The 25,872-nt window shown below is 34.5% G+C and overlaps 2 protein-coding genes across 2 annotated transcripts in view; both read right to left on the bottom strand.

Moving 5' to 3' along the window:
• Positions 1–21,039, bottom strand: part of LOTGIDRAFT_249377 (hypothetical protein) — an 86,267-nt gene extending 65,228 nt beyond the window's left edge. Inside the window, exons 1-3 of the mRNA XM_009052972.1 lie at positions 20,935–21,039; positions 20,214–20,678; positions 19,226–20,044 (exon numbers count right to left, since the gene is read on the bottom strand). Coding sequence (XP_009051220.1) covers positions 19,226–20,044; positions 20,214–20,678; positions 20,935–20,991 — 1,341 coding nt within the window. The 5' untranslated portion in view covers positions 20,992–21,039. The remainder of the gene's footprint in view (positions 1–19,225; positions 20,045–20,213; positions 20,679–20,934) is intronic.
• A 1,332-nt stretch (positions 21,040–22,371) lies between these two features.
• Positions 22,372–23,232, bottom strand: LOTGIDRAFT_143123 (hypothetical protein; the record flags this gene model as incomplete). The annotated part of the gene is made up of 1 exon (XM_009052968.1): positions 22,372–23,232. A coding segment is annotated over one exon (861 nt), but the record flags the coding sequence as incomplete, so codon positions are not given.
• Between the last annotated feature and the right edge of the window lie 2,640 nt (positions 23,233–25,872).

The following is a 25,872-nucleotide window of genomic DNA, read 5'->3' on the forward strand; positions in this document are numbered from 1 at the left end:
TGACATGAGTTTATTAGAAGCAGTTTCTAAGATAGATGACACGAGTTTATTAGAAGCAGTTTCTAAAATAGATGACATGAGTTTATTAGAAGCAGTTTCTAAAATAGATGACATGAGTTTATAACAGGCATTTTCTAAAATAGATGACATGAGTTTATAAGAAGCAGTTTCTAAGATAGATGACATGCGTTTATTAGAAGCAGTTTCTAAGATAGATGACATGAGTTTATAACAGGCATTTTCTAAGATAGATGACATGAGTTTATTAGAAGCAGTTTCTAAGATAGATGACATGCGTTTATTAGAAGCAGTTTCTAAGATAGATGACATGAGTTTATAACAAGCAGTTTTTAAGATAGATGACATGAGTTTATTAGAAGCAGTTTCTAAGATAGATGACATGAGTTTATTAGAAGCAGTCTCTAAGATAGATGACATGAGTTTATTAGAAGCAGTCTCTAAGATAGATGACATGAGTTTATTAGAAGCAGTTTCTAATATAGATGACATGAGTTTATTACAAGCAGTTTCTAAGATAGATGACATGAGTTTATTAGAAGCAGTCTCTAAGATAGATGAGATGAGTTTATTAGAAGCAGTTTCTAATATAGATGACATGAGTTTATTAGAAGCAGTTTCTAAGATAGATGACATGAGTTTATTAGAAGCAGTTTCTAAAATAGATGACACGAGTTTATTAGAATCAGTTTCTAAGATAGATGGCATGAGTTTATAACAGACATTCTCTAAGACAGATGACACGAGTTTATAAGAAGCAGTTTCTAAGATAGATGGCAAGAGTTTATTAGAAGCAGTCTCTAAGATAGATGACATGAGTTTATAACAGGCATTTTCTAAGACAAATGACACGAGTTTATTAGAAGCAGTCTCTAAGATAGATGACATGAGTTTATTAGAAGCAGTTTCTAAGATAGATGACACGAGTTTATTAGAAGCAGTCTCTAAGATAGATGACATGGGTTTATTAGAAGCAGTCTCTAAAATAGATGACATAAGTTTATAACAGGCATTCTCTAAGATAGATGACACGAGTTTATTAGAAGCAGTTTCTAAGATAGGTGACATGAGTTTATAACAGGCATTTTCTAAGATAGATGACACGAGTTTATTAGAAGCAGTCTCTAAAATAGATGACATGAGTTTATAACAGGCATTGTCTAAGATAGATGACACGAGTTTATTAGAGGCAGTTTCTAAGATAGATGACATGAGTTTATTAGAAGCAGTTTCTAAAATAGATGACACGAGTTTATTAGAAGCAGTTTCTAATATATGTGACATGAGTTTAGTAGAAGAAGTTTCTTAGACAGATGACACGAGTTTATTAGAAGCAGTTTCTAAGATAGATGACATGAGTTTATTAGAAACAGTCTTTAAGATAGATGACATGACTTTATTAGAAGCAGTTTCTAAGATAGATGACACGAGTTTATTAGAAGCAGTCTCTAAGATAGATGAAATGAGTTTATTAGAAGCAGTTTCTAAGATAGATGACATGAGTTTATTAGAAGCAGTCTCTAAGATAGATGACATGAGTTTATTAGAAGCAGTTTCTAAAATAGATGACATGAGTTTATAACAGGCATTTTCTAAGATAGATGACATGAGTTTAGTAGAGGCAGTTTCTAATATAGATGACATTAGTTTATTAGAGGCAGTTTCTAATATAGATGACATGAGTTTATTAGAGTCAGTTTCTAATATAGATAAGATAAGTTTATAAGAGGCATTTTTTTAAGATAGATGACATGGGTTTATTAGAGGCAGTTTCTAAGATAGATGACATGAGTTTAGTAGAGGAAGTTTCTTAGATAGATGAAATGAGTTTATTACAGGCAGTTTCTAAGATAAATGAAATGAGTTTATTAGAGGCAGTTTCTAAGATAGATGACATGAGTTTATAACAGGCAGTTTCTAAGATAGATGACATGAGTTTATTAGAGGCAGTTTCTAATATAGATGTCATGAGTTTATTAGAGGCAGTTTCTTAGATAGATGAAATGAGTTTATTAGAGGCAGTTTCTTAGATAGATGAAATGAGTTTATTAGAGGCAGTTTCTAATATAGATGAAATGAGTTTATTAGAGGCAGTTTCTAAGATAGATGACATGAGTTAATTAGAGGCAGTTTCTAATATAGATGACATGAGTTTATTAGAGGCAGTTTCTTAGATAGATGACATGGGTTTATTACAGGCAGTTTCTAAGATAGATGAAATGAGTTTATTACAGGCAGTCTCTAAGAGTGTCAGAGACTATATCAACAAGGTGTTCAAATTTCAGAAAGAAGTTAAGCTTGTGAAAGAAATAAATAAAAAGTTAAATTTCTTGTTTGAGGTCTATTTGAAGGAATCATGCAAGTTTCGTACAGTTTCAGTAGTTCTGAAGACTATATACATATATTCAAGGTCTAAATCAACCTTCGGAAATGCCGCAACTTTCCCTTTAAGTAATCTTTTTATATATGAGATCATACGGAGATCAGTTTGGTTGGGAAAAGTGAGAATTCGTATTATATTTGTAGTACTAATAATATTCGGCATCTTTCGCTCCCCATTCATCGGCCTCAAAAGAAATTTCGTTGGAAGATGTTCAGACGTACAAATTTGTTTCCTGTACAAAACTATACACGATGGCATACTTAATACAGATATTGCGTATAAGATGTACTGTTTGAACTATCACAACACAACACCACCTTGCCACCCATAATTGTAATAAAAATTACAAAAATGTTTATATCATCGTACTATTAGGTAACGTTGTTATACTTGGTCTTAAAATCATTAATAATGGACTCCAAATATTGGACTCATGGTCCTTTGCTAAATAAATATGACCTGTTCTATAAATGTATTCACCACTGACTTGGCTTCAAATAGTTTGTGAACACTAGTTATAATATATATATACGATGATATGGGACAGCACATTGATCTGAGACTCTCAATCATATATAGAAAGGTCAACTTGATTGACATTAGAATAGTATTCTATTTTATGTCAAATTTTGATCAGAGACGGATTCCGATAGCTAAATCAGTCCGAAGTAATCATGCCAATTTCAGAAATAACTCACTAAATGTTTCTTATTTCAGCCATAAGGTTTAAAAAAAACTTTCTTCGATATAATCATTTACTAGTGTTCCGGGTTGGTGTTTCAACCGAATAAAATACATTTCAAACTTCAATTGTTTTCTTTATGTTTCAGTTGTAAAATCAGCTCAACTTGAAATCAGACCAAGTACCAATATCCAGACAGGAGAACCAAATTTAATTATCAAATGTCAATCTACTACTGCTTCAGGTTTTACTTCTGTATATCGGATGGATATATCTAGACTGAGAGAAGGTGTCAGTAGTGAGCACAGTTTGGGAAATATTGAGGTAAAAAAACAACCAGAATTAGGACCTGGATTAACCAGTCCTAAATATACAGCAACAGGTTCTCTATCATCTATTGATGCTGTGTCAACATCCTTTGTACAGATTGTTATACAGGATCCTGATTGTAATGATAAAGGAGAGTATATATGTAAAGTAACTGGAGGAAACAGTGGCGGTTCTTCAACTCTAGAAAAAAGAACCAATGTAACTGTACAAGGTAATGTAATAATAGTAGTTCTTTTACCTATTGTCTTACAGTTTGGAGTTACGTGATGAGAGTAGCTCAGCTGTGTCTTAAAAATAACCTCTTGTTATTTCCCGTTACGTGTCAATGTGCAAAATTGGAGTGAAGCTAATTTCATTTCATATACAAATTCAGTTAAATTTGAGCTTAATCCAGAGTAAAGTTCTTCATTAATTGTGAGGTTCTATAGAAAAGTCGGTTACAAGGAAATAACACACACGATTACGGAAGCTCAAATACGACATGTTTTTGTATTTTTGAATTTGAAATTTGAAATTTGAAATTTGAATTTGAAATTTGAATTTCGAATTTGAATTTTGAATTTTGAATTTTGAAATTTGAATTTTGAATTTGAAATTTGAATTTGAAATTTGAATTTGAAAAAAATAATTTTGAATTTGAAAAAATCATTTCGAATTTATTTTCTATTGTAGTGACTGGTGTATTCAAGACTATAATATACTATACAAACGAGCCTGGTCACTCTGACTAGAGTGATTTCCTATGTAGACGACAATTTTATTAAGCGACTGCATTGCCTCTTGCGGCTGGATGCCAAACTGCTGAAACCCATGCCCGGTCCCTTAATTGCTTTGAATGAAACTGTTTAAAACTCAAGTACTACGTCCATTTAACAATCGCGTTGGCTCAGTATGTTAGAGGCGTTTTCGCTAATCTGAAGGTCCGGGGTTCCATCCCGGCATGGGTTGAGATGATACCTTCGGATTTATCAGTGATAAAGGTTAGAATGGCTGCGAGGAAAAAGCGTCTATTTGTGCGGATGGGACATTACATCGAGGGTTGTGCAAGTTGCAAATCGAAAATAAGAGTAAATTAATGCTGCTATCCTGGCAAAATTTCCCTTATTGCACACTGCATGGCCAGGGCCTTGCCTCATTAGCTTAAAAGGGTGAAAAAAGTAGGTTGTAAAACTCCATTTCATTTCAATTCATTTTGTCATGTGGTCGGTAAATCGAAATTGTCGATTTTGTCAAAGCAAATTTATATATCAGCTTTAAATCACTAATCAATTTAATATCCTCCCTGCCAGAAATGTCATCCGAAAATTGCCATGACTACTTGACCCTGACCCAGATATGTAACTCATTTTGTGAGCTGTATTAGTTGGGAAAGGACGATTTAAACTCAATTCATGCAAAACCTCCTATGCTTTTGAAGAATCTGAAATGTTGCTTTTTTTTACAGGCACATGCAACATATTGCATGGTGATATTACCCGGCCCTTTTTTACCATTAGTGCATCCAGTCTGACCCACCCCAAGATCCCACGGTGCCGCAAATTTGATTGTCATGACCACATGAGGATGGAGTTATATATTGTAATCGTTAATTTTCAACGTTTTATTCAAGGCAGTTAAGGGACCGGATATGGCCTTTCCGAGGCGATACAGCCGCTTAATAAAATGTCTCCATAAGAAACCATTGCTCAGAGTGACCAGGCTTGTTTCTGTATCCCTTTTCTCATAGTCACACCAGTCACAAAAATCAAAAAAAAATCAGAAACTATTTATTCAAATTCAAAATACAAATTTCAAATTCAAAATTCAATATTCAAATTTCAAATTAATTTCAAATTTCAAATTCGAAAATATTTTTACAATTTCAAAATTATTTTTACAAATTCAAAATTCAAATTTCAAATCCAAAATTATTTTTTTCAAATACGAAATTATTTTTTCAAATTAGAAATTATTTTTTCAAATTAGAAATTCAAAACTACAAAATTATGTCGTATTTGAGCTTCCGTACACGAACGTAGTATACAACCATTTTGAAACTCTTCCTCGATTTAATAAATCGAATTTTGAAAAAGGAAATAATATTTCAACAAGGTTGTTTAAAATTATTGGTAGTGATTTATTAATCAAATTATTTGAGGTTGTAACGTCATGTAATCATGACAAATGATAAAAAAACGTGAATAAAAAAACAAGTACAAACGATCCAAATTGGTAATACATTGGTAGCAATTAAGGAACTATCATATGAAAAAGTATATCAATCAAAGGTATTCCATATTGAAAGGGGGTATCTGGTGTCTAGAAGAGTAAGCATACCCTTCCAGGCGCCACACTCGTCATTGCTGCTCAATATACACAGACAATAGAAAGGTACAGATATACTGACTTGACGTGACTTGTTACATTTCATCCCAATATAATTCAAATTGTATCCTTTATCACATATTGAACTATAAGTAAGTCTTTTTCTCCGTGTCTAATGTACAGGTAGGATTGTCTCATAAAATCGTGTGATCTTTCATATAAACTTTGTAACTTACAGATTCTATGGGTGAAGGAGAAGGTGTTATAAATAAAGGTATGTATTGTTTCAATTATCACAGTTTTTTATTGAAGTCCAACCAGGGGAGTATCTAAAAAATGCCTGAGGGTGGGCCAAAAATGCGAGATGTATCTCTGAGGCGAGGCCCAATTAGTCGAAGCCCATTAAGGTCGTGGGTCTACTAGCGTCCCCCAGATGCCAACGTATGTCAGATTGGTTTGAGCATTTAGAGTCCGTTAAAGGGCTTAATATTCACTTTCACCCTCAGGATTACGAAGGTGCCATGCGCCACTGGCCCACTCCAAAATTCTCTACAGAGTATAAAATTATGAATCATCTGTTATGTTTCCGTTAAATACGAAATGTAACTTACCTTCTAAATCTTTGAAATGATTTCGGGTTTCTTCAATTACCAATACTAATTACAGTTTTTCAAACTAAAATATCGCCGATAATTTTTAGACACACTTCTTCGATTTTCTCGTCCACATGATTAGATGATAACATTTTTTTTTAAAATACAGCCGTTGTACAAGTTATGTTCGTTTACCCTCTCTCCCTAGACATGATTACCTTTTAAGCGTCTTTTCCATGGTTGGTTCAATTTTTGATTTTGCAAAGACACATAAATTCCAATGCCTAAATCTATTCATAATGTTCTTATTTATTCTTCTTTTACAGGTTCTGTGGTGTTTCTTCTCGTTGCCTCGTTCTTCAATCTAACTCTATATTATCTCTAATAAAGTTGTATAATGTATATAGCTTAAATTGTGAGAATTATGTAATATCTAATACAATATGTCGTTATTTTACTTATTGTTCTTTTGTATATTTGCAATTGTTCCTGGATTTGCACAATCAGTTTTTCAGTGTTCCACTATAACATATTGTGAACCTTTTGGAACTCGGTGTCATAAAAATTCGGACGGGGTCTGGATGAGTTGGTAACATGACTTGATATCCATTACTTACATCGTCTGTCTTTAAAATTGATGAGGCTTTATCGTCTTCCCTCTCTGAATAAATGAAGCAGTAAAACTATCTTATGGCATTCGTTGCTGTACAGATTCTGGATGGTTCATGGTGCCGTCAGAATGGTTGTTTGAGGTGATATATTCACTATCATCAGCGGAATATGTTCGACTGTCTGAGGTTGAATGGTGTCTAAAACAAACTTCACTTAATGGATTCTGGCTGAACTCATGGCCAATCAAATCATCAAGGGAAGTAACTGTGTATGGTACAGCGGTAGAGGAACAATCACCAGTATATTTGTAAACATGATCACCAAACTTCATAGATGATGATGAACCAGGTAAGGACGTATGATGATTGTGTAGTGTGGGGTGCTTGGTGATGCTTGTTGTTAATTTAAACCCATACAGAAAAACGGATGAATTGCTTCTAACATATTCAGTAGTTGGAAACTCGTTTCTTCTTCTTCAGCCAACGAATCTAGAAGGTAAATTAAAACTAAAAACTAAAAGCAAAGACATAACATACAATTGCGGACAACACTGCTTAAAAATATTATGCGTAGACCTTTTATCAAAATCATTATCCAGGCTACATGTAAATATTTATCAATTTCATTTCGTAACACGTGTGTAAACGACATAAATACGTACTTTTAACAGTACCAAACATTCGATACGGCAACTATTTCAGAATGATGTACTTGAGCGAATTTAAGGGGTAATGCCGTTGGTGGTTAGTTGGTCGGTTGGTAGATGACAAGTTAATATTTAAGGTTATAATATTCAAAATAGGTTGACATTCATTTTTCCAACTGTATCATTTGTTTTTGTTTAATGCTTGTAACAACACTTCTGATTAGTCAGTAATAATGTTGACAGTTTTCAATAACTCGTTAAATAAACTGTGATTGGTGGATTAATCAATTCACCTTAATAAGTGATCAGATTTGAAACCTGAATGTGGCGTAATTAATTAATCTGATTGGGAATCGAAATTTAGTCACAGATCACACTTGAGCCAGACTTGTCTAGCATGTTTAACAAATGAACTGACTATATATAGTTATTAAGTTATTGCAGAAACTGCAAGGCTTAAGGACCAATAGAGAATAGGAAACTGTCTGGAACCAAGTTTTAAATTGAAAATTAAGGTAGATTAAGATAGATAATTATTATGGAGGTCAATAGTATTCAGAATTAGATGCTATGTACTTATGTCTAATACATACGACACGATACATCTGTGCAATGTTCAAGGACAAAATACGTCCTCTTTTACTTATGTCATAATACGTCTAATTCAAAATGCAAATGTTAAATTACATAAAACCACCGACACAATACCTAAAATGATACGTGCAATGTCCTTTCACTTTCGACATTGTACATTGAACAAAGCATAATTGTCTTTGCGCCTTTTACATTGCACTAGTTACATTACATCTTCGTCTTAGTATCTTCTACATTGCATTAGCGAACGTGTTTTATCTCGACTGCATTATCATTTTGTGACTTGTGGGCGGAGCCTATCAGCAATATAAAATCATATGTGCCATTAAAAATTTGATCCAAGAACTGAATACTTCCTCCTCTTCACTGGTTGCAAATTCAATTTGTGGAGAATACAGCCTTCCAAGTCGTCGACATTTCGCATTGATTTTCGATCTCTGTTCAGTTGGATGTAATAATCCTTGCTTTTCAGGTGTCCCAATATACTTCGATAGCCCACATTAAGATGATTTGCAAGAATGTTCGTAACCAGTTGATCAAATTCATCACCAGAAATATTGCCGTATTTGTCATTGATTTTTAAATCATTTTCAGAAGCCTCCTTTGGATGGTGCTCTTGCTAACATTAAAATACTCTGCCATCTGTTGTATTGTATATTTACATGATATTAAAAACATGAGATGCTCAGGAAGAATAAAAATTTTAGGAGCACCAAAACACAAATGTTCAATGTCTGCACTATCATTTTGTGACTTGTGGGCGGAGCCTATCAGCAATATAAAATCATATGGGCCATTAAAATTTTGATCCAAGAACTGAATACTTCCTCCTCTTCACTGGTTGCAAATTCAATTTGCGGAGAATACAGCCTTCCAAGTCGTCGACATTTCGCATTGATTCTCGATCTCTGTTCAGTTGGATGTAATAATCCTTGCTTTTCAGGTGTCCCAATACACTTCGATAGCCCACATTAAGATGATTTGCAAGAATGTTCGTAACCAGTTGATCAAATTCATCACCAGAAATATTGCCGTATTTGTCATTGATTTTTATATCATTTTCAGATAGCCTTCTTTGGATGGTGCTCTTGCTAACATTAAAATACTCTGCCATCTGTTGTATTGTATATTTACATGATATTAAAAACATGAGATGCTCAGGAAGAATAAAAATTTTAGGAGCACCAAAACACAAATGTTCAAATGATCCGCCAATGCTTCGGTTTCTGGTTTCAACAATTTCACGTGCAATAAAATTTAAGCACTGTGAAAGGTGTAATTTATAATTTTCTAGATTGACAGTATTCAAGTTCGAGGGTAGATAAAATGTTATACGCACTTTCTATTTGATGCTTAGATTCATCAAGTGATCGACCAGATTTTATGTCATTAGCTATTACCCGGAATCTATGACTTAGCTCTAATAGTACATTTTGAATTGACATTATTAAGGTCCACGTCTTACTGAATAAAGGTTTAAGACAGATGTAAATTAGTAATATGATCAGCAGGTGTAGCTTCAAATGCGTAGTCAGACCACCTTTAACTCCCCTAATGTTGCAGAACAAATTCAGTATTTTTTCCACGATAGTTCCTGAACATTTTGCAATGTGTCAAATAAAAGCCAGGTGTTTCCTTTGAGATCAGACTTCAAAATATAGACAAAAATCAAAGATAAACAGGGTTTCTAATTATACAGTTGAATAATGATGTAAATTAAATTAGTGGTCAGTGTCCATCACAGAGTTCCTTGGGGAGAAGTTATTGTGTATGATTAAATATTGCTGATAGGCTCCACCCACAAGTCACAAAATGATAATGCAGTCGAGATAAAACACGTTCGCTAATGCAATGTAGAAGATACTAAGACGAAGATGTAATGTAACTAGTGCAATGTAAAAGACGCAAAGACAATTATGCTTTGTTCAATGTACAATGTCGAAAGTGAAAGGACATTGCACGTATCATTTTAGGTATTGTGTCGGTGGTTTTATATAATTTAACATTTGCATTATGAATTAGACGTATTATGACATAAGTAAAAGAGGTATTTTGTCTTTGAACATTGCACGGATGTATCGTGTCGTATGTACGAGACATAAGTACATAGCATCTAATTCTGAATACGAGTACTCGTGATAGAAATCTAATTACGAAGCGAGACACGCGAATAAGTAAACACACAGCCAATGGTTCAAGGACAATATGAAGAAGATGACGAATGAAGAAAAGAAGGAGATAACAAATTGTTTGAGACACGAGAACAAGTTACATTATATAGAAGCAGAGACCAAGCTATAGATACGGCGAAACCAAACTATAGAAAAGGTGAGACCAAGCTATAGACAAGGTTGAGATCAAGCCACATAGAAGATGAGACAAAGCAATAGAGAATGTGAGAGCAAGCTATATAGAAGACGAAACCAAGCTATATGGAAGATGAGACCAAGCAATATTGAAGATCAGAGATCAGGCTAAATAGAAGCTGAGACCAAGCTGTATAGAAGGTGAGACCAAGCAATAGTGAAGGTTTGACCAAGCTATGTAGATGGCCCAAGCTGTAAGAAGGTCTAGCCAAGCAACATAGAAGTCGAAGGAGCAAGGGATATAGAAGATGGAGGGGCAGACTATATAGAAGATTAGAGATCACGTTATATAGAGATCAAGCTATATAGAAGTTGAGAGACCAAGCTATATAGAAGCTGAGGCCAAGCTGTATAGAAGCTATATATAAGAAGATACCAAACAATATAGAAGATGAGAGATCAGGCTATATAGAAGAAGAGACAAACCTGTATAGAAGGCGAGACCTAGCTACATAGCAGATGCGACCAAGCTGTATAGGAGATGAGACCAAGGAATATACAAGATGAAACCATGGAATATACAAGATGAAACCAAGGAAAATACAAGATGAGACCAAGGAATATACAAGATGAGACCAAGGAATATACAAGATGAAACCAAGGAATATACAAGATGAGACCAAGGAATATACAAAGATTAAACCGAAGAATATACAAAGATTAAACCAAGGAATATACAAGATGAAACCAAGGAATATACAAGATGAGACCAAGGAATATACAAGATGAAACCATGGAACATACAAGATGAGACCAAGGAATATACAAGATGAGACCAAGGAATATACAAAGATTAAACCAAAGAATATACAAAGATTAAACCAAGGAATATACAAGATGAAACTAAGGAATATATAAGATGAGACCAAGGAATATACAAGATGAGACCAAGGAATATACAAGATGAAACCAAGGAACATACAAGATGAGACCAAGGAATATACAAAGATGAAACCAAGATTATACAAGATGAAACCAAGGAATATACAAGATGAGACCAAGGAATATACAGGATGAAACCAAGGAATATACAAGATGAAACCAAGGTATATACAAAGATGAGACCAAGCTATAAGAAAGTCTAACCAAGCGACATAGACGTCGAAAGAGCAAGTTGTATAGAAGATGACAACAAGCTATATAGAAGATGGAGGAGAAGACCATATAAAAGATGAGAGCAAGCTATATAGATGATGAGAGATCAAGCTATATAGATGATGAGGGATCAAACTATATAGAAGATGAGAGATCAAGCTATATAGATGATGAGAGATCAAGCTATATAGATGATGAGAGATCAAGCTATATAGAAGATGAGAGCAAGCTATATTGATGATGAGAGATCAAGCTATATAGATGATGAGAGATCAAGCTATATAGATGATGAGAGATCAATCAATATAGAAGATGAGATCAAGCTATATAGATGATGAGAGATCAACCTATATAGATGATGAGAGATCAAGCTATATAGATGATGAGCGATCAAGCTATATAGATGATGAGAGATCAAGCTATATAGAAGATGAGAGCAAGCTATATAGAAGATGAGAGATCAAGCTATATAGATGATGAGAGATCAAGCTATATAGAAGATGAGAGCAAGCTATATAGATGATGAGAGATCAAGCTATATAGATGATGAGAGATCAAGCTATATAGATGATGAGCGATCAAGCTATATAGATGATGAGTGATCAAGCTATAGAGATGATGAGAGATCAAGCTATATAGATGATGAGAGATCAAGCAATATAGATGATGAGAGATCAAGCTATATAGAAGATGAGAGATCAAGCTATATAGAAGATGAGAGATCAAGCTATATAGAAGATGAGAGATCAAGTAGAAGATGAGAGATCAAGCTATATAGAAGATGAGAGATCAAGCTATATAGAAGATGAGAGATCAAGCTATATAGATGATGAGAGATCAATCGATATAGAAGATGAGAGCAAGCTATATAGAAGATGAGAGATCAAGCTATATTGAAGATGAGAGATCAAGCTATATAGAAGATAGGAGATCAAGCTATATAGAAGATGAGATATCAAGCTATATAGAAGATGAGATATCAAGCTATATAGATGATAAGAGATCAAGCTATATAGAAGATAAGAGATCAAGCTATATAGAAGATAAGAGATCAAACTTTTGAGAAGAGAAGAGAAGAAAGAGACTAAACCAAATAAACCATATACTAAGCTGTATAGTAGATGAGAGCAAGCCCTACAGAAGGCCAGAGCAAGCCCTATAGAAGATCAGAGAGCAAGCCATATCAAATCAAGCTAAATCGACTTGGTGGGAAATACGCGCTATAACTGCCTAGATAAAAAATGTAATATCTTAAAAGTCTTTTGAATCCATTGGAAAAACACAGTAAAACTAGTTCTCGAAACAACCATACAAAAGCAACTGAAATTGACTTTGAATACTCGAACCCGTATTTAGATTCCAAAGACATTATTTTTAATTGTCCTTTAATGGTTTTAAGTGGCAATAATTCTTCTAAACAATAGTTACATCGGCACACTGGTAGAACACAGCTCCCACGTTTGGATTCTGGTGGTTATACTGCGTCTAAATTAAATAAAATATAATATGAAATAATTGATGGACAAATCCGAATAGCCGACGAAGAACAATGTCCTCTAATTTGACTGGTCTCTTCTCGTGAAAGTACTTTCTTTTTCTCGTACATACTTCTTATTAGCCAACAGACTATTTTTTAGTTTTACAGAATGGCAAAGCAATATTTCAGGAATATCTAATGATAAAAATCCGTACCAGTAAGACAATTCCGATTATCAAATATCACGTTCAAAGAATAGCAAAATATTTGAAAATTTAATCGAGCACAGGTATTTGAGTACACTAGGTTACTATTAAAACTTAAACAAAAACAGTCTCTGTTGTTTTGACGTAGAATAAGTTGTATTCACACCACATAAATGTTGGTGTTTATGTTATGAATCGTACCCGGATGTGCAACATTAAGATCGGTCAGGATCTAACTGAATGATGCAAAACGTTAACACTGGTAATGATTCATATGGTGTATTGTCGTGATATAGAGAAAGGCGATGACCTACCTGAAACAAGTAATTTCCAGGACTGAAATAGAAACGCATTGAGTTATTATCATTGATATGAATACTCCGTAAAGTATTGATAGAAGCAGTATTATATAAAACACTGGTCACTGTGACCTTTTTACCCAATGAAATATCTTTATTGGATTTGGTCACTTCGACTTCTAAAATTCTTTGGTAATACAAAAAATAGAGACAAAATACACGTTAAGTGTTTCACAGTTTCACATTCTTTATGAAGACACTATCACTAAGAAGGCATTCTGCTGTTGGAATCGGTATTTTAAACTGTTGAACAACTCAGAAAACACTGTATCTGTCATTCTGTGTTTTTTGCTTTTTAATCAGCAATTTCCCCGGAAAGAAATGTTAACAGTCGTGGAATTATTGATAGAGTACTTACGGCATATAGGGGATTGTAACATTCAGCGCATACAAGCTCAATGAAGGATCCGAATTGTCAGGAATGGTTCCAATCAGTTTCATGTTAGATGTTGTTCCGAATGATACTGAAAAATGACCCTAAACAAAGACATACAAATTAGCTTTTTTTTCGGACAATGATACCCCTTCTCCAAAATATAACCTATAAATCGACCAATACAGATATTTACAGAGAAACGGTTCATTTTTAGTTAGTTTTGCCCTATGGTTTCATCTGAATATTGCCTAATTGAAGATGGTGCAGACAGTGGGAGAGATTACTTTAGTTGAATTGTTGTGCTGATGTGCAGTAAATTCATGTATAATTCAAGATGAGAGAATTTCTTTCTACGGCCTCTCTAAAAGTCGAATCGATAGCGATTTTCAGACTCACTCACAAACCTCAAGGTGAGGCGAAAACAAATACTAGCACAACTCACTAAGAGCTCACTTTGTGATTCAATCAAGATTACAAAGACAAAGGTTTTACGTTAGTGGCAAAAACGTTTTTCTTTCTTAAGCTTCGGAGTTTCGATATATATATATCTAACTTACTGGATTACCAGAGTAGAAATGGTCTAAATTTTTCTGTATCACTGTTCTAAAAGATTGACCAGCTCTGCAAAATATTAAGATATAACTTGATATTATAAGCCAGAGGTACATGAAGGGTTCAATTTACATTAAAACATCTGATTAACAATTAGTCACAAAAAATTTCAGCATTGCTAATCCATTAAAATGATGATTATTATTTCATAAAAAATTCGTTCAAATCAATTCCAAATATTCTGGTTGTAGTTTCCAGATTGATCTCACCAATGACGTCTAAAATTACAAAATGATAATAAAATAATAAGCATACTGTATATTAAGGCGGTTTTCCACGGGCCAATTTTTTTCGCGCCTAGCGAAATATTTCGTCGCAAAATAAAAGCGCTCGACGAATTTTGATTTCCACTTTTATCGAAGATCGACGTTATTGCTATTTTAACGCCCTTGCCCATCAGCGACAAAATGGCATTCAACAAAGCCCTGCTATTAAGCTAGCGTTTATATTAAATATTTCTAATTATTTTCAAGATTTTGTTTTATTTCCTCTGGATCCAAAGAAATTCGTGGGTCTAGAGTTTGTTTGGACTGATAAGTCGACCATGCCGTGTTCTGCCATCTCTGACGTCATGCCGATATGACGTTGACGTTGTTAGCCAAAATTCTCGCATCTGATTGGATAAGCTAATTGCGCGTAAAGGCTGTTTTCCACGAGACGATTTTTTTCGAACAAAGCGATTTTTTCGTACAGGCGCATGCGTATTGATCAGAAGTGCTAGAATTTGCAGCGAATAAAATCGTCACGACGATCGCAAAAGAAGTAGGAATAGGTTCTACTTTTACGCGACGAAATTTTTCGCGCAATTGGCTTATCCAATCAGATGCGAGAATTTTGGCTAACAGCGTCAACGCATAGAGTTCTATATAGAAACTAGAGTCCACACTTATCACGTGACTCCCATTGGCTCAACGTTAAAGATTCGTGCTGTCATGAAGCGACGTCAGCCATCACGATTCCGGGGAGTTTCCGGAATGAATACCCGGATGTACTGTTTGTTTACAATGGACGATCTTCGATAGACAAACTTATTTCATGTCTATTTCCCTTAGATGAAAATTAAAAAAAAAAAACAAGTTCCATTTCATTATTTCGGAGAATAAAGCTTTTTTCTATCTATTCGTCTATTTCATTATATTAATTTTTAGGTTATGAAGAGTTAAAATGCCCGGTGGGTTAAGCTCATTTTGCTAAAAAAACAAAAAATAGGCACTGACTTATTAGGCCTACATGATGTTTACTTGGAACAATTTTCTCTCCGGATATTAGCATCCCATTTAGCAGATAATTCTTGGTCTATAAGTGGAAATCTGGATTGAAACATATCTCATTATTAAGTATCGATCTTAATAGCCTACCAGTAGCCTACGTACATAGGCCTAGCCTTGGCCTATTAAGACTTATGTTTTTATACGGTACCTTACGCTTACGTTACGTTGTTGTGCCTTCAAAAAAGTCTCAGATACTATACGAATTGCAACCTGAGGTAGAAACATGAATGGCAGGTTCATTTAACTATTTATCTGTTTATTAATTTGATTGTTTGTTTAGGCTAGGTGGCGAAGAGGAATTGATTCAAGAGGTTTGTGTGAAGGGTTATAGGCCTAGGCCTAGTAAGCCGTAGGTACTAGTTGTCAGGGAGTTGAGGCCTATAATATAAGAGACTTTCAGACTTTTAGATATAATCAATCATAAATATAACCGATGGCTACATAGCCTAAATATTATAGTTATAGGCAGTAGCAGTGGGCCAATTCTATAGAGTCTATAGACCTAGAGCCTAGACGTCTAGTTTCTAATTCTAGCCGGTAGAGCCTTCATTGGCTTCGTCATAGAATAGGCTAGGCCGAATGGGATTAAATCATGATAATAGACTTGCCTATGAAATGCTAAGCCATTCCCTTTCTTTCTCGTGTTAGAACACCTGTAACAACAGCAACTTTCAGGCATATTGTGTACAAAAACAATAAGTAGGTCAAGCTTTAACGTCAAGTCAAGTCCTCGATGGCGGACAAGGCTACTTGTCGGCCCGCGGTCACGTGATCAGTGTAGACTCTAGTTTCTATAATATATAACTCTATGCGTCAACGTCATATCGTCATGACGTCAAAGATGGCAGAAAACGGCATAGCCGATTTATCAGTCCAAACGAATCACACGAATTTCTTTGGATCCAGAAGAAATAAAAGAAAATCTGGAAAATAATTAACTAGTTAATATAAACGCTAGCTTAATAGCAGTGCTTTGTTGAATGCCGCCATTTTGTCGCTGATGGGCAAGGACGTTAAAATAGCGATAACGTCGATCTTCGATGACAGTCGAAATCAAAATTCGTCGAGCGTTTTATTTTGAGACGAAAAATTTCGCTTCGCGCTAAAAAAATCGTGCCGTGGAAAACCGCCTTAAAAGTAGAACCTATTCCTACTTCTTATCAATACGCATGCGCCTGTACGAAAAAAATCCCTTCGTGCGAAAAAAATCGTCCCGTGGAAATAGCCTTTAGTCTAGCCATTTCTAGAGTACACATGGAAAACCGCCTTAAAAGTAGAACCTATTCCTACTTCTTTTGCGATCGTTGTGACGCTTTTTTAAGTACTTCTTATCAATACGCATGCGCCTGTACGAAAAAAATCGCTTCGTGCGAAAAAAATCGTCCCGTGGAAAACAGCCTTTAGTCTAGCCATTTCTAGAGTAAACGAACCATGGTATATTGACATTGAATAACAAAAAGGGTTGTTTTGACTCGCAAACTACGATGACAGTTAATCCTTAAGTAGACAGGAAGAAAGAAGAAAGATGTAAATGATCAAATACGGGAAGAGAGGTTGGAAGAACAAATGCAAAAACGGGGAGAGGAAGGTGGATTAGAGAGGTAGGGAGGAGAGCCATGGGATATAAAGAGAATTATAAGTCGAGGGTAGGAAGGAGAGGAGTGAAGTCAAGGAAGAAGATACAGGGCAGGTCGAGCCCGGGAAAATAGAGAAGATAGCAAATTTCGCTAATTATTGCGTTGCGATACCACCACTTAAATTGAAGCCTGGTTAGATGTACACATTATCATACCGCTCGTAGTTAACAGAATTTAGACATATGTGCACGAATTTGGGTTGTGCTGAATACATGTACATTGGTACATATTTTATTAATGGTAGACAAATCAAATTTACGCTTGGCAATCGTTACGAGTTAACCCAAGTCAAGCTCTATCAGCTTGTAGAGCAAATACTCAAAATAATTTACCTTCTTTGCTCACAATAAGATGCTGTTGATATTGCATGTAAACTTACTTGAGTAAAATAGGATTGCTTGACGCTGGTCGTCCACCACAAGGTGCCTTCACCAGAGCACAATCAGGATTACCTACAAGTATTATAATGATATTAAAGTTTCATCTTTCAATATTATCGATGGACTGAAATCACAATATCAATGTTGCAAGGATTGAAATACAGTTATTGATCAATGATAAAGAAAGAATAACAAAAGTTTTATCTTTGATTAAAGATGGACTGAGGACTGAAATCAGAATGTCAATATCAGAGTTCTGTTTGAGATTATCTTGTAATATAGTTAATGACAAGACAACCACGTAATCAGCCTCACCAACATTTAAGACTGTTTTATTATGGTATGGAAATTACTGCAATACCTCCCCAGTTCGTTTTATTTAACAGTATCAATGAATAGATTTTTTCGTGAGACATTTATTCTTAAAAGTGGTGCAAGAAACTGTTATTCCTATAAGTTCAAAATATGATCCAGATCCAGTTAGAAAATTAATGTAAATGATTTTAACCTGCTTTGTTGAATCCCTGGAAAGATCCTCTCTGTGGGGGACTCATCATACACAGATGACCAGCAGCAATGGCAGCCAGACCGACAAGGATGGTAGCTTTCAAGGCAATCATATTATCGATGGATTGAAATCACAATGACAATGTTAGAAATATGTCCAAGTTGATATCGTGATCTGTTGTCTTATCATAAATTGTCCTACAAATCTCTGGTCAGTTAAATTCAATCTATAGATAAGTAAAATACACCTGATACCTGGTTACTTAAAGGGACCGATGCGCCATTTTGGGGGTTGATTTTAGTACTGAATATATGTAAATAGTCTTCAGAAGTACCAGAAATGTAAGAAAATCGCATAAATCCTTTAAAATACTTCAAACTGGGATTTTTACTGATTGGTTTAGCTAAAACAAAGTCCCGTTTCTCAAACTAAAGTATGATTGGTCCAAAAAAATGGCGCATCTGTCCCTTTAAGCGACTTTTAGTATATTTACAAGTTGAATTTCAGAATTAAAGTAAGAAATCATATGCTGCCTATGTAAGTTCGAAAATGGTCACTTAGTGATATTTCAACATTGCTTTGAGGTCAATAGTTTGGAAATAAACAGAACTGAGACTTTAAACTAAATAATCTGGGAGGTATCCTAATGTCCACGAGCCATTGGTCAGTTTTAACAGAAGTATTTGAAGTATTTGTTCAATTGGTAGTAAATGATAACCCAAGTTTAATTAATAAGTTTAATAAATACTAAATATAATATGATTGTCACGTATACATTAAGCATCTTCTTGTTCGCCTTCTTCTTCATCAAATTCTCCCTCTTCTTCAGCTGTAGCATCCTGGTACTGTTGATATTCAGATACCAGATCATTCATGTTGGATTCAGCTTCAGTAAATTCCATCTCATCCATACCTTCACCAGTATACCAATGGAGGAAAGCCTTTCTTCTGAACATAGCTGTAAATTGTTCTGATATTCTCTTAAACAGTTCCTGGATAGCGGTGGTGTTACCAATAAATGTTCCTGACATCTTCAGACCTCTTGGGGGAATATCGCAGACAGCAGTTTTTACATTGTTGGGAATCCATTCAACAAAGTAGCTGCTGTTCTTATTCTGCACGTTCAACAGCTGTTCATCTACCTCTTTCATGGACATACGACCTCTGAACATTGCAGCTACTGTAAGATAACGACCATGACGAGGATCACAGGCAGCCATCATGTTCTTGGCATCGAACATCTGTTGAGTGAGTTCAGGAACAGTCAAAGCTCGGTATTGTTGAGATCCTCTTGATGTAAGAGGGGCAAAACCAGGCATAAAGAAATGGAGACGTGGGAACGGTACCATGTTGACAGCCAACTTCCTCAAGTCTGAGTTGAGTTGACCAGGGAATCGAAGACAGGTGGTCACTCCAGACATGGTGGCTGATACAAGATGGTTAAGGTCACCGTAAGTAGGTGTTGTCAGTTTGAGAGTACGGAAGCAGATATCATACAAAGCTTCGTTATCAATACAGTAAGTCTCGTCTGTATTTTCTACCAGTTGATGAACTGAGAGGGTGGCATTGTAAGGCTCGACCACGGTATCAGATACCTGAAAATACAAATACATGAAGTTCGTAATCATTATGAATATAAATGTTTAGGTATCAAACACCAAGGTCCAGACAGTTTAAAAACATATAAAATTAGTTTACATTTTTACATGGTAAACATGTAACATTTAAAAAACAGCAGTGGCAGCAAAATATAACACAACGTACCTTTGGAGAAGGACAGACAGAAAAGGTGTTCATAATCCTATCTGGATATTCTTCACGGATTTTACTGATGAGGAGAGTTCCCATGCCAGATCCAGTTCCACCACCCAGAGAATGGGTCAACTGGAATCCTTGGAGGCAGTCACAGCTTTCAGCTTCCTTTCGGACAACATCAAGGACGGAATCTACCAATTCAGCTCCCTCGGTGTAATGACCTTTAGCCCAGTTATTACCGGCACCAGATTGTCCAAAGACAAAGTTATCTGGTCTGAAGATTTGACCAAATGGTCCTGATCTTACAGAATCCATAGTACCAGGTTCCAAGTCGACGAGAACGGCTCTTGGTACATATTTACCACCGGTAGCTTCATTATAATAAACGTTGATTCTCTCCAACTGAAGATCAGAATCACCGTGGTAAGTTCCAGTAGGGTCAATACCATGTTCATCAGAGATCACTTCCCAAAACTGAAAAATAATAGTACAATTTATTGAATATCCTCGCAATAGAAAATTAAAAATAGTTCAAAAGCGTGCATGTATGTTTATATCGTGTAAAACAAAATGTCTATGTTTGCGATTACTTATGTTACTAAATAATGTAGTCTTGATGGTACACAAAAACCAATGGATATTGGGCTATCGCAATCACGTGAGTTGTATATTTATTGACCAAATAATGAAAATACTTATGTATTTACTGAATAAAAAATGAAAATCTAACCTTAGCACCAATCTGGTTACCGCATTGGCCAGTTTGCATATGAACGATTTCTCTCATTTTGGTTTATAAACAGTATCTGTTGCTTGAAAGACACTGGGCTGGTGTTTACGACTGTATGACTTATTCAGAAAATTCGTGTCATTTATATCATAACAGAAAAGCAGTAACTATAGATACATTTGAAATGTTTATAGCAAACCAACATAGATTAACGACAATACAATTAACAGTTTATAGTACCAATAACGCATTAATGGGATAATCGGGCTACAATCTTAATCTCGGATGATTTGTAATAAGGTTTGGCTAGTTAATCATTTCCAATACGGACTAATGCAGAAACTTCTAGCAAAGACTAGATTGTTTTGTAAAATGCCGTAGTCTGAGTCATTTGAGACGGGTGCACATAAAAGTAATTTGCTGGGTGTGGCACCAAGTAAGTTATGCTTACTCTTATAGACACCTGATACCACTTTTCATTATAAAATACTTACTCACTTATGATTGATATACTTCCTCATCTCATGACAAGGTCATTAGCTGCAACCACTGTTTCGCCAATATGTGACTTTGGATTTCGGGTTTTGTAAGGTCGTTATTTTTTTTATACAAACACGTTGACAGTGTTGGGGTGATTTGCACGAACTTTAAGTGGAGGGTTGTGTTTTACTTACTCAAGGAAATAACTCAGGTCTATATTTCGTTCCATCTCCTCATTAGTTTAAGTTACTAAAGCATTTTCATCAAAACCAAATGAATAGTGTCAAAGACAAACAACGCAGATATTTTCACTCAAGCGTATGGAACAGAACACGACATACTGTAGCTCTGATTCAAAACAATATTAAATTTTTCAATAGCTGTAATTTGATTTGAATGCCTTTTTGTATTTGGAACCAAATCACAATTAATTAGTGCTATTGTTTTCATTTCCTACATTTCACAATGACACTATTTACAGGAGATTACTTCATCACTCATTCCACAAATAAATTATCATTCTTTGTAACAAATAAAACACTGAATACTATTGACTATGTAGACTGTCAATACTCGTTTAATCATAAAAATTAATAAACCAATTTCAAATAAAATCAAATTCTAGATCTAACAATGTAAATACATACAACAATCTTTAATTTACGTTACGATATCTTTTTGCCATGAATTATTTCATTTCATAAGCCGACATTTAAAGTATCATATTATTTGTTTAATTGAGTAATTAAAAATACAACAAAATAACCTGAAACATGTTGTTGCCCAGATTTTGAATAATTATGCTATACCAATACAAAAAAACTATCTATAAAGGCGCAAATAGACGAGATGCAGTGTACATAGTAACATTAATAATTATTTATATATTTAACATACGGCAGCCGAACCGAGTAGAACCTGACGTACCGGTACCAGACTATAGACTTGCAGCAAGGCTTAATGTAAAATGTTTGAAATTATGGTGTTCCTTGAAGTCATGATGGTGGGTGAATCGGCTGGTACAGATTTTCTACATTTCTTTTTCCATTTGTTCCACACTGATTTATTTAAAACAAACGACCAAAGTAAAAAGACCCCCTGTGACCCATTCAAAATGACAGATATATAGTCCAAAACAATAGAATCAACAAAGTTAGACATTAAAGATATTGTCCAAAATACCCCCGTAACCACTGATAGTTTTAAATATATATATACATTATTTCTTTCTCCGGATTGTTTACCAACTTGTTTCACACGATGGATGGTAATAACAGTCCAAACAAAGGAAGTAACATTACTGACAATAACAAAACATAATGGAATAACAAATGCATACAGAGCTAATAATTTACTTGATAAATAACAAATATCACCGCCATATCCAAGATGGCTTCCAGACGTGGCGATAACATTAGCTACAATAGTTGTTGTCATTATCAGAATCGGCGTACCATAACCATATATAGAATAGATTATACTTTGTTTGAGAATTCTGTTTGATGAGTGAATGACAAATTTACTAAAAACAAAAACTTTGAGCATGTGATAAGAACAGATATTCATCCAAAATAGCATACTAAGCCATAGGAAATGAGTAGTCATGCCTAAAACCTTACATAATGTTACTTGGTTAGTTTTATCAAAACCAACCATTAATACGAGTTGTGCAAGGAACAGGTTGCAGGAAAGGGTCAGATTGTTTATTCCTGGTTGTGTTCTCATTTCGCCAAATACAAGATAAGTTATAATAACAAGTACGAGTGAGATCATAGAGAGTGAAATACAAACAATAGTTACATACCATAATATTACATCAAAACTACCAGATTCATTTGAAATGTAATAAGTTCCATTTGTTCGTGACAAATTTGTCTTCAATAGAAACAACTCGAAACATACCGAAAGTTTATTTTTGAAGACTGAAAACTCGCCATTCGTTTGACTTAGTGATAAATTTAAATGGGGTACGACAGCATCTCCCTGAACTGTAAATTCTGATTGATCAAATTCTATATACGAACACGACAGTTGATTAGATACTGGTTCATATTCAGATTTATATGAAACCTGTAACTTTTCTTCTACTCTACAACATAAACCAGTCTCTTGATCCGATTTCAGGAATTTATTTGTTTCTTCCAAATACTGCAGTTCATGGAGAATAACTTTGAATAATATCTTCAACTCCGAAAATTGCCAAAATAAGCTTTTATTCAATTTTACCAATATTTCTTCCAAGTCATCTATTAGGATGTCTTGGTTGATTTCTAGCCATATATGGGAATACAGTAAAGAATGGGTAGATTTAGATATCTGGACTGATTCTGATTCTGATGTTTCACGTTGTAAAATAAATTGTGCATTAGATGTTATATGTATTTTGTATTAGAGGTTTCTTGTATAAGTTATTTTGTATCAGAGGTTTCTTGTATTTTATCATTTGCATTAGACGTTTTAGGTATTTGTTATTGCATTATATTACATTTGTGTTTTGAATTAGATATTTCTGCATAGCATTAGGTTTTTGCCGCTTTCCCCACGCCATAGTGATTAAGAGTTTGTTGTTGCAGAGAAGTAAAGAATTAAAATTTGAAATACTTACTGCATACATATCCATCCAAGCAGTTTGACCGTCACACGGCGTTACAGCTTCATTGAATGTATCTGAGAAATCGAACAAACTTGTAAACGGATTCCTAGCTTTACTGAGAATGGCTTCTTCTTTACGAACATTACACCTATAACAAAAATAGTTTCTGTAAACCCCACCATCCTCTCCATATACTAAACTAAAATACTTCTCACACAGGCTGGTCAACTCTTCCATCATTCTGCAAGTTGAAATTATTTCAAAAGATCTGAGAATGTCACACAACCGTAATTCTACAAACACTGGTGGTACATGGTAATATATACATGACGGATTGGATATCACATTCGTACATTCCGATTCTATAGTCCAATGAGTACAGTCTATAGCCTTGTTCATTAAGGCACATTCCATATTTACATACGATATACCATCAGCGCAAGAAACGGGTAAAAATCGAAAGTCACACAATTCCTTGACAGTTCCAGACTTGAAGTAATAATTTCTCATATAATACCCGTTCTTGTTTGTGTTAACATGACGTAGTCCAATATCATCAGTAGCGTTAGGGGCAACACAGTTCACACCCGGATCAATTTGTTTAGTATGTAAATTATTGTCTATCAATATATCTATACAGCAATCTCCATATTCCATACAGTCCAAATCACAATAACATTCTACACATGATGGTGTTATCAACACTGGTTTTTGTTTCCGATTCATGAGAACATGTAAATTTGAATCAGAATCAGGAAGATTGTCATTACATAATACTGAAGCAGAACTTAAAATAATAGCTGCTACAAATAGTTTAAGAAACATGGTTTCTTTTACACAAATAATAATATTCATGTCGACTGTGCAAAAGGATTCATTCAGATTAGATTGCAATAATTTCACTGCTGATCTTAAATCTTCTGCATTGAAACACAATAAATAGATTGTATTATTCAGTTCTTGCCGCTCTATCGTCACTGTTTGGAAATCAGGGAACTGTTTCGCGAAAACCTCCAGTGGGCGAACAGCTGCAGTAAAATATAATAGTAGATATCTTTTTATATTCTTTTCAAGTCGACACGAGGACAACTTATTTGCATATTGTAAATCGATTGGAGATATCAGTCTATATTACTCCCTAATGGAACAACACGACACAAAAATTGTAATTATCTCGCATTAAATAATGGCCAAACTCAGTAAAATTAGATGTCATCAAAACAACTCACTAATTTAAACGAGTTCAGATTATGACAACTGGACCTTCAGTCTTACAACCAATATAGAAAACCATTACTATGGAGAAAATATATCTGATGATTATAGATTATGAAACACAATTTTTACTTCAAGTAGAGTTATTTCCAATGTATACTTGTAGTTTCTAAAATTCTCATTCCTCTTTGTACACTCTGATAGTTTTTGATGATTTTGACTATTTAAAATAAACACACTTTCCTCTCAGAAAGTTCGTGTGGAAATGACACTGAAAAATTAAAAACAACCTGAAACAATCTAAGATTCTCAGTACTATATTTCATACAAAAATGGTTGCCAAAACGTGATTCAATAAACATTGTGGTCGGACAGTAAACTTATGTCAAATTTAGATTTAAAAATTTTTCTGGTGTGCCTCCTTTAATTACCTCTAAGTACAAAGTGTAAAGGCAAAAATGTCCAAAAACTCCAAAAGTTTTGGACACTTTCTAAAATAATAGACAGTAAGTGAACATACATTCTACTAGATAGTGGATAAATAAACCAAATATGACGTAAATAACTGCCCACTAATCAAATAGCCGATTCAATAGTATGACTGATTTGGTTTTTTTATGGCAAAGAAAGTATACCCTATTGACGGCCGT

Source organism: Lottia gigantea (genome assembly GCF_000327385.1).
Source record: "Lottia gigantea unplaced genomic scaffold LOTGIsca_193, whole genome shotgun sequence".
Classification (NCBI taxonomy): Eukaryota; Metazoa; Mollusca; class Gastropoda; family Lottiidae; genus Lottia; species Lottia gigantea.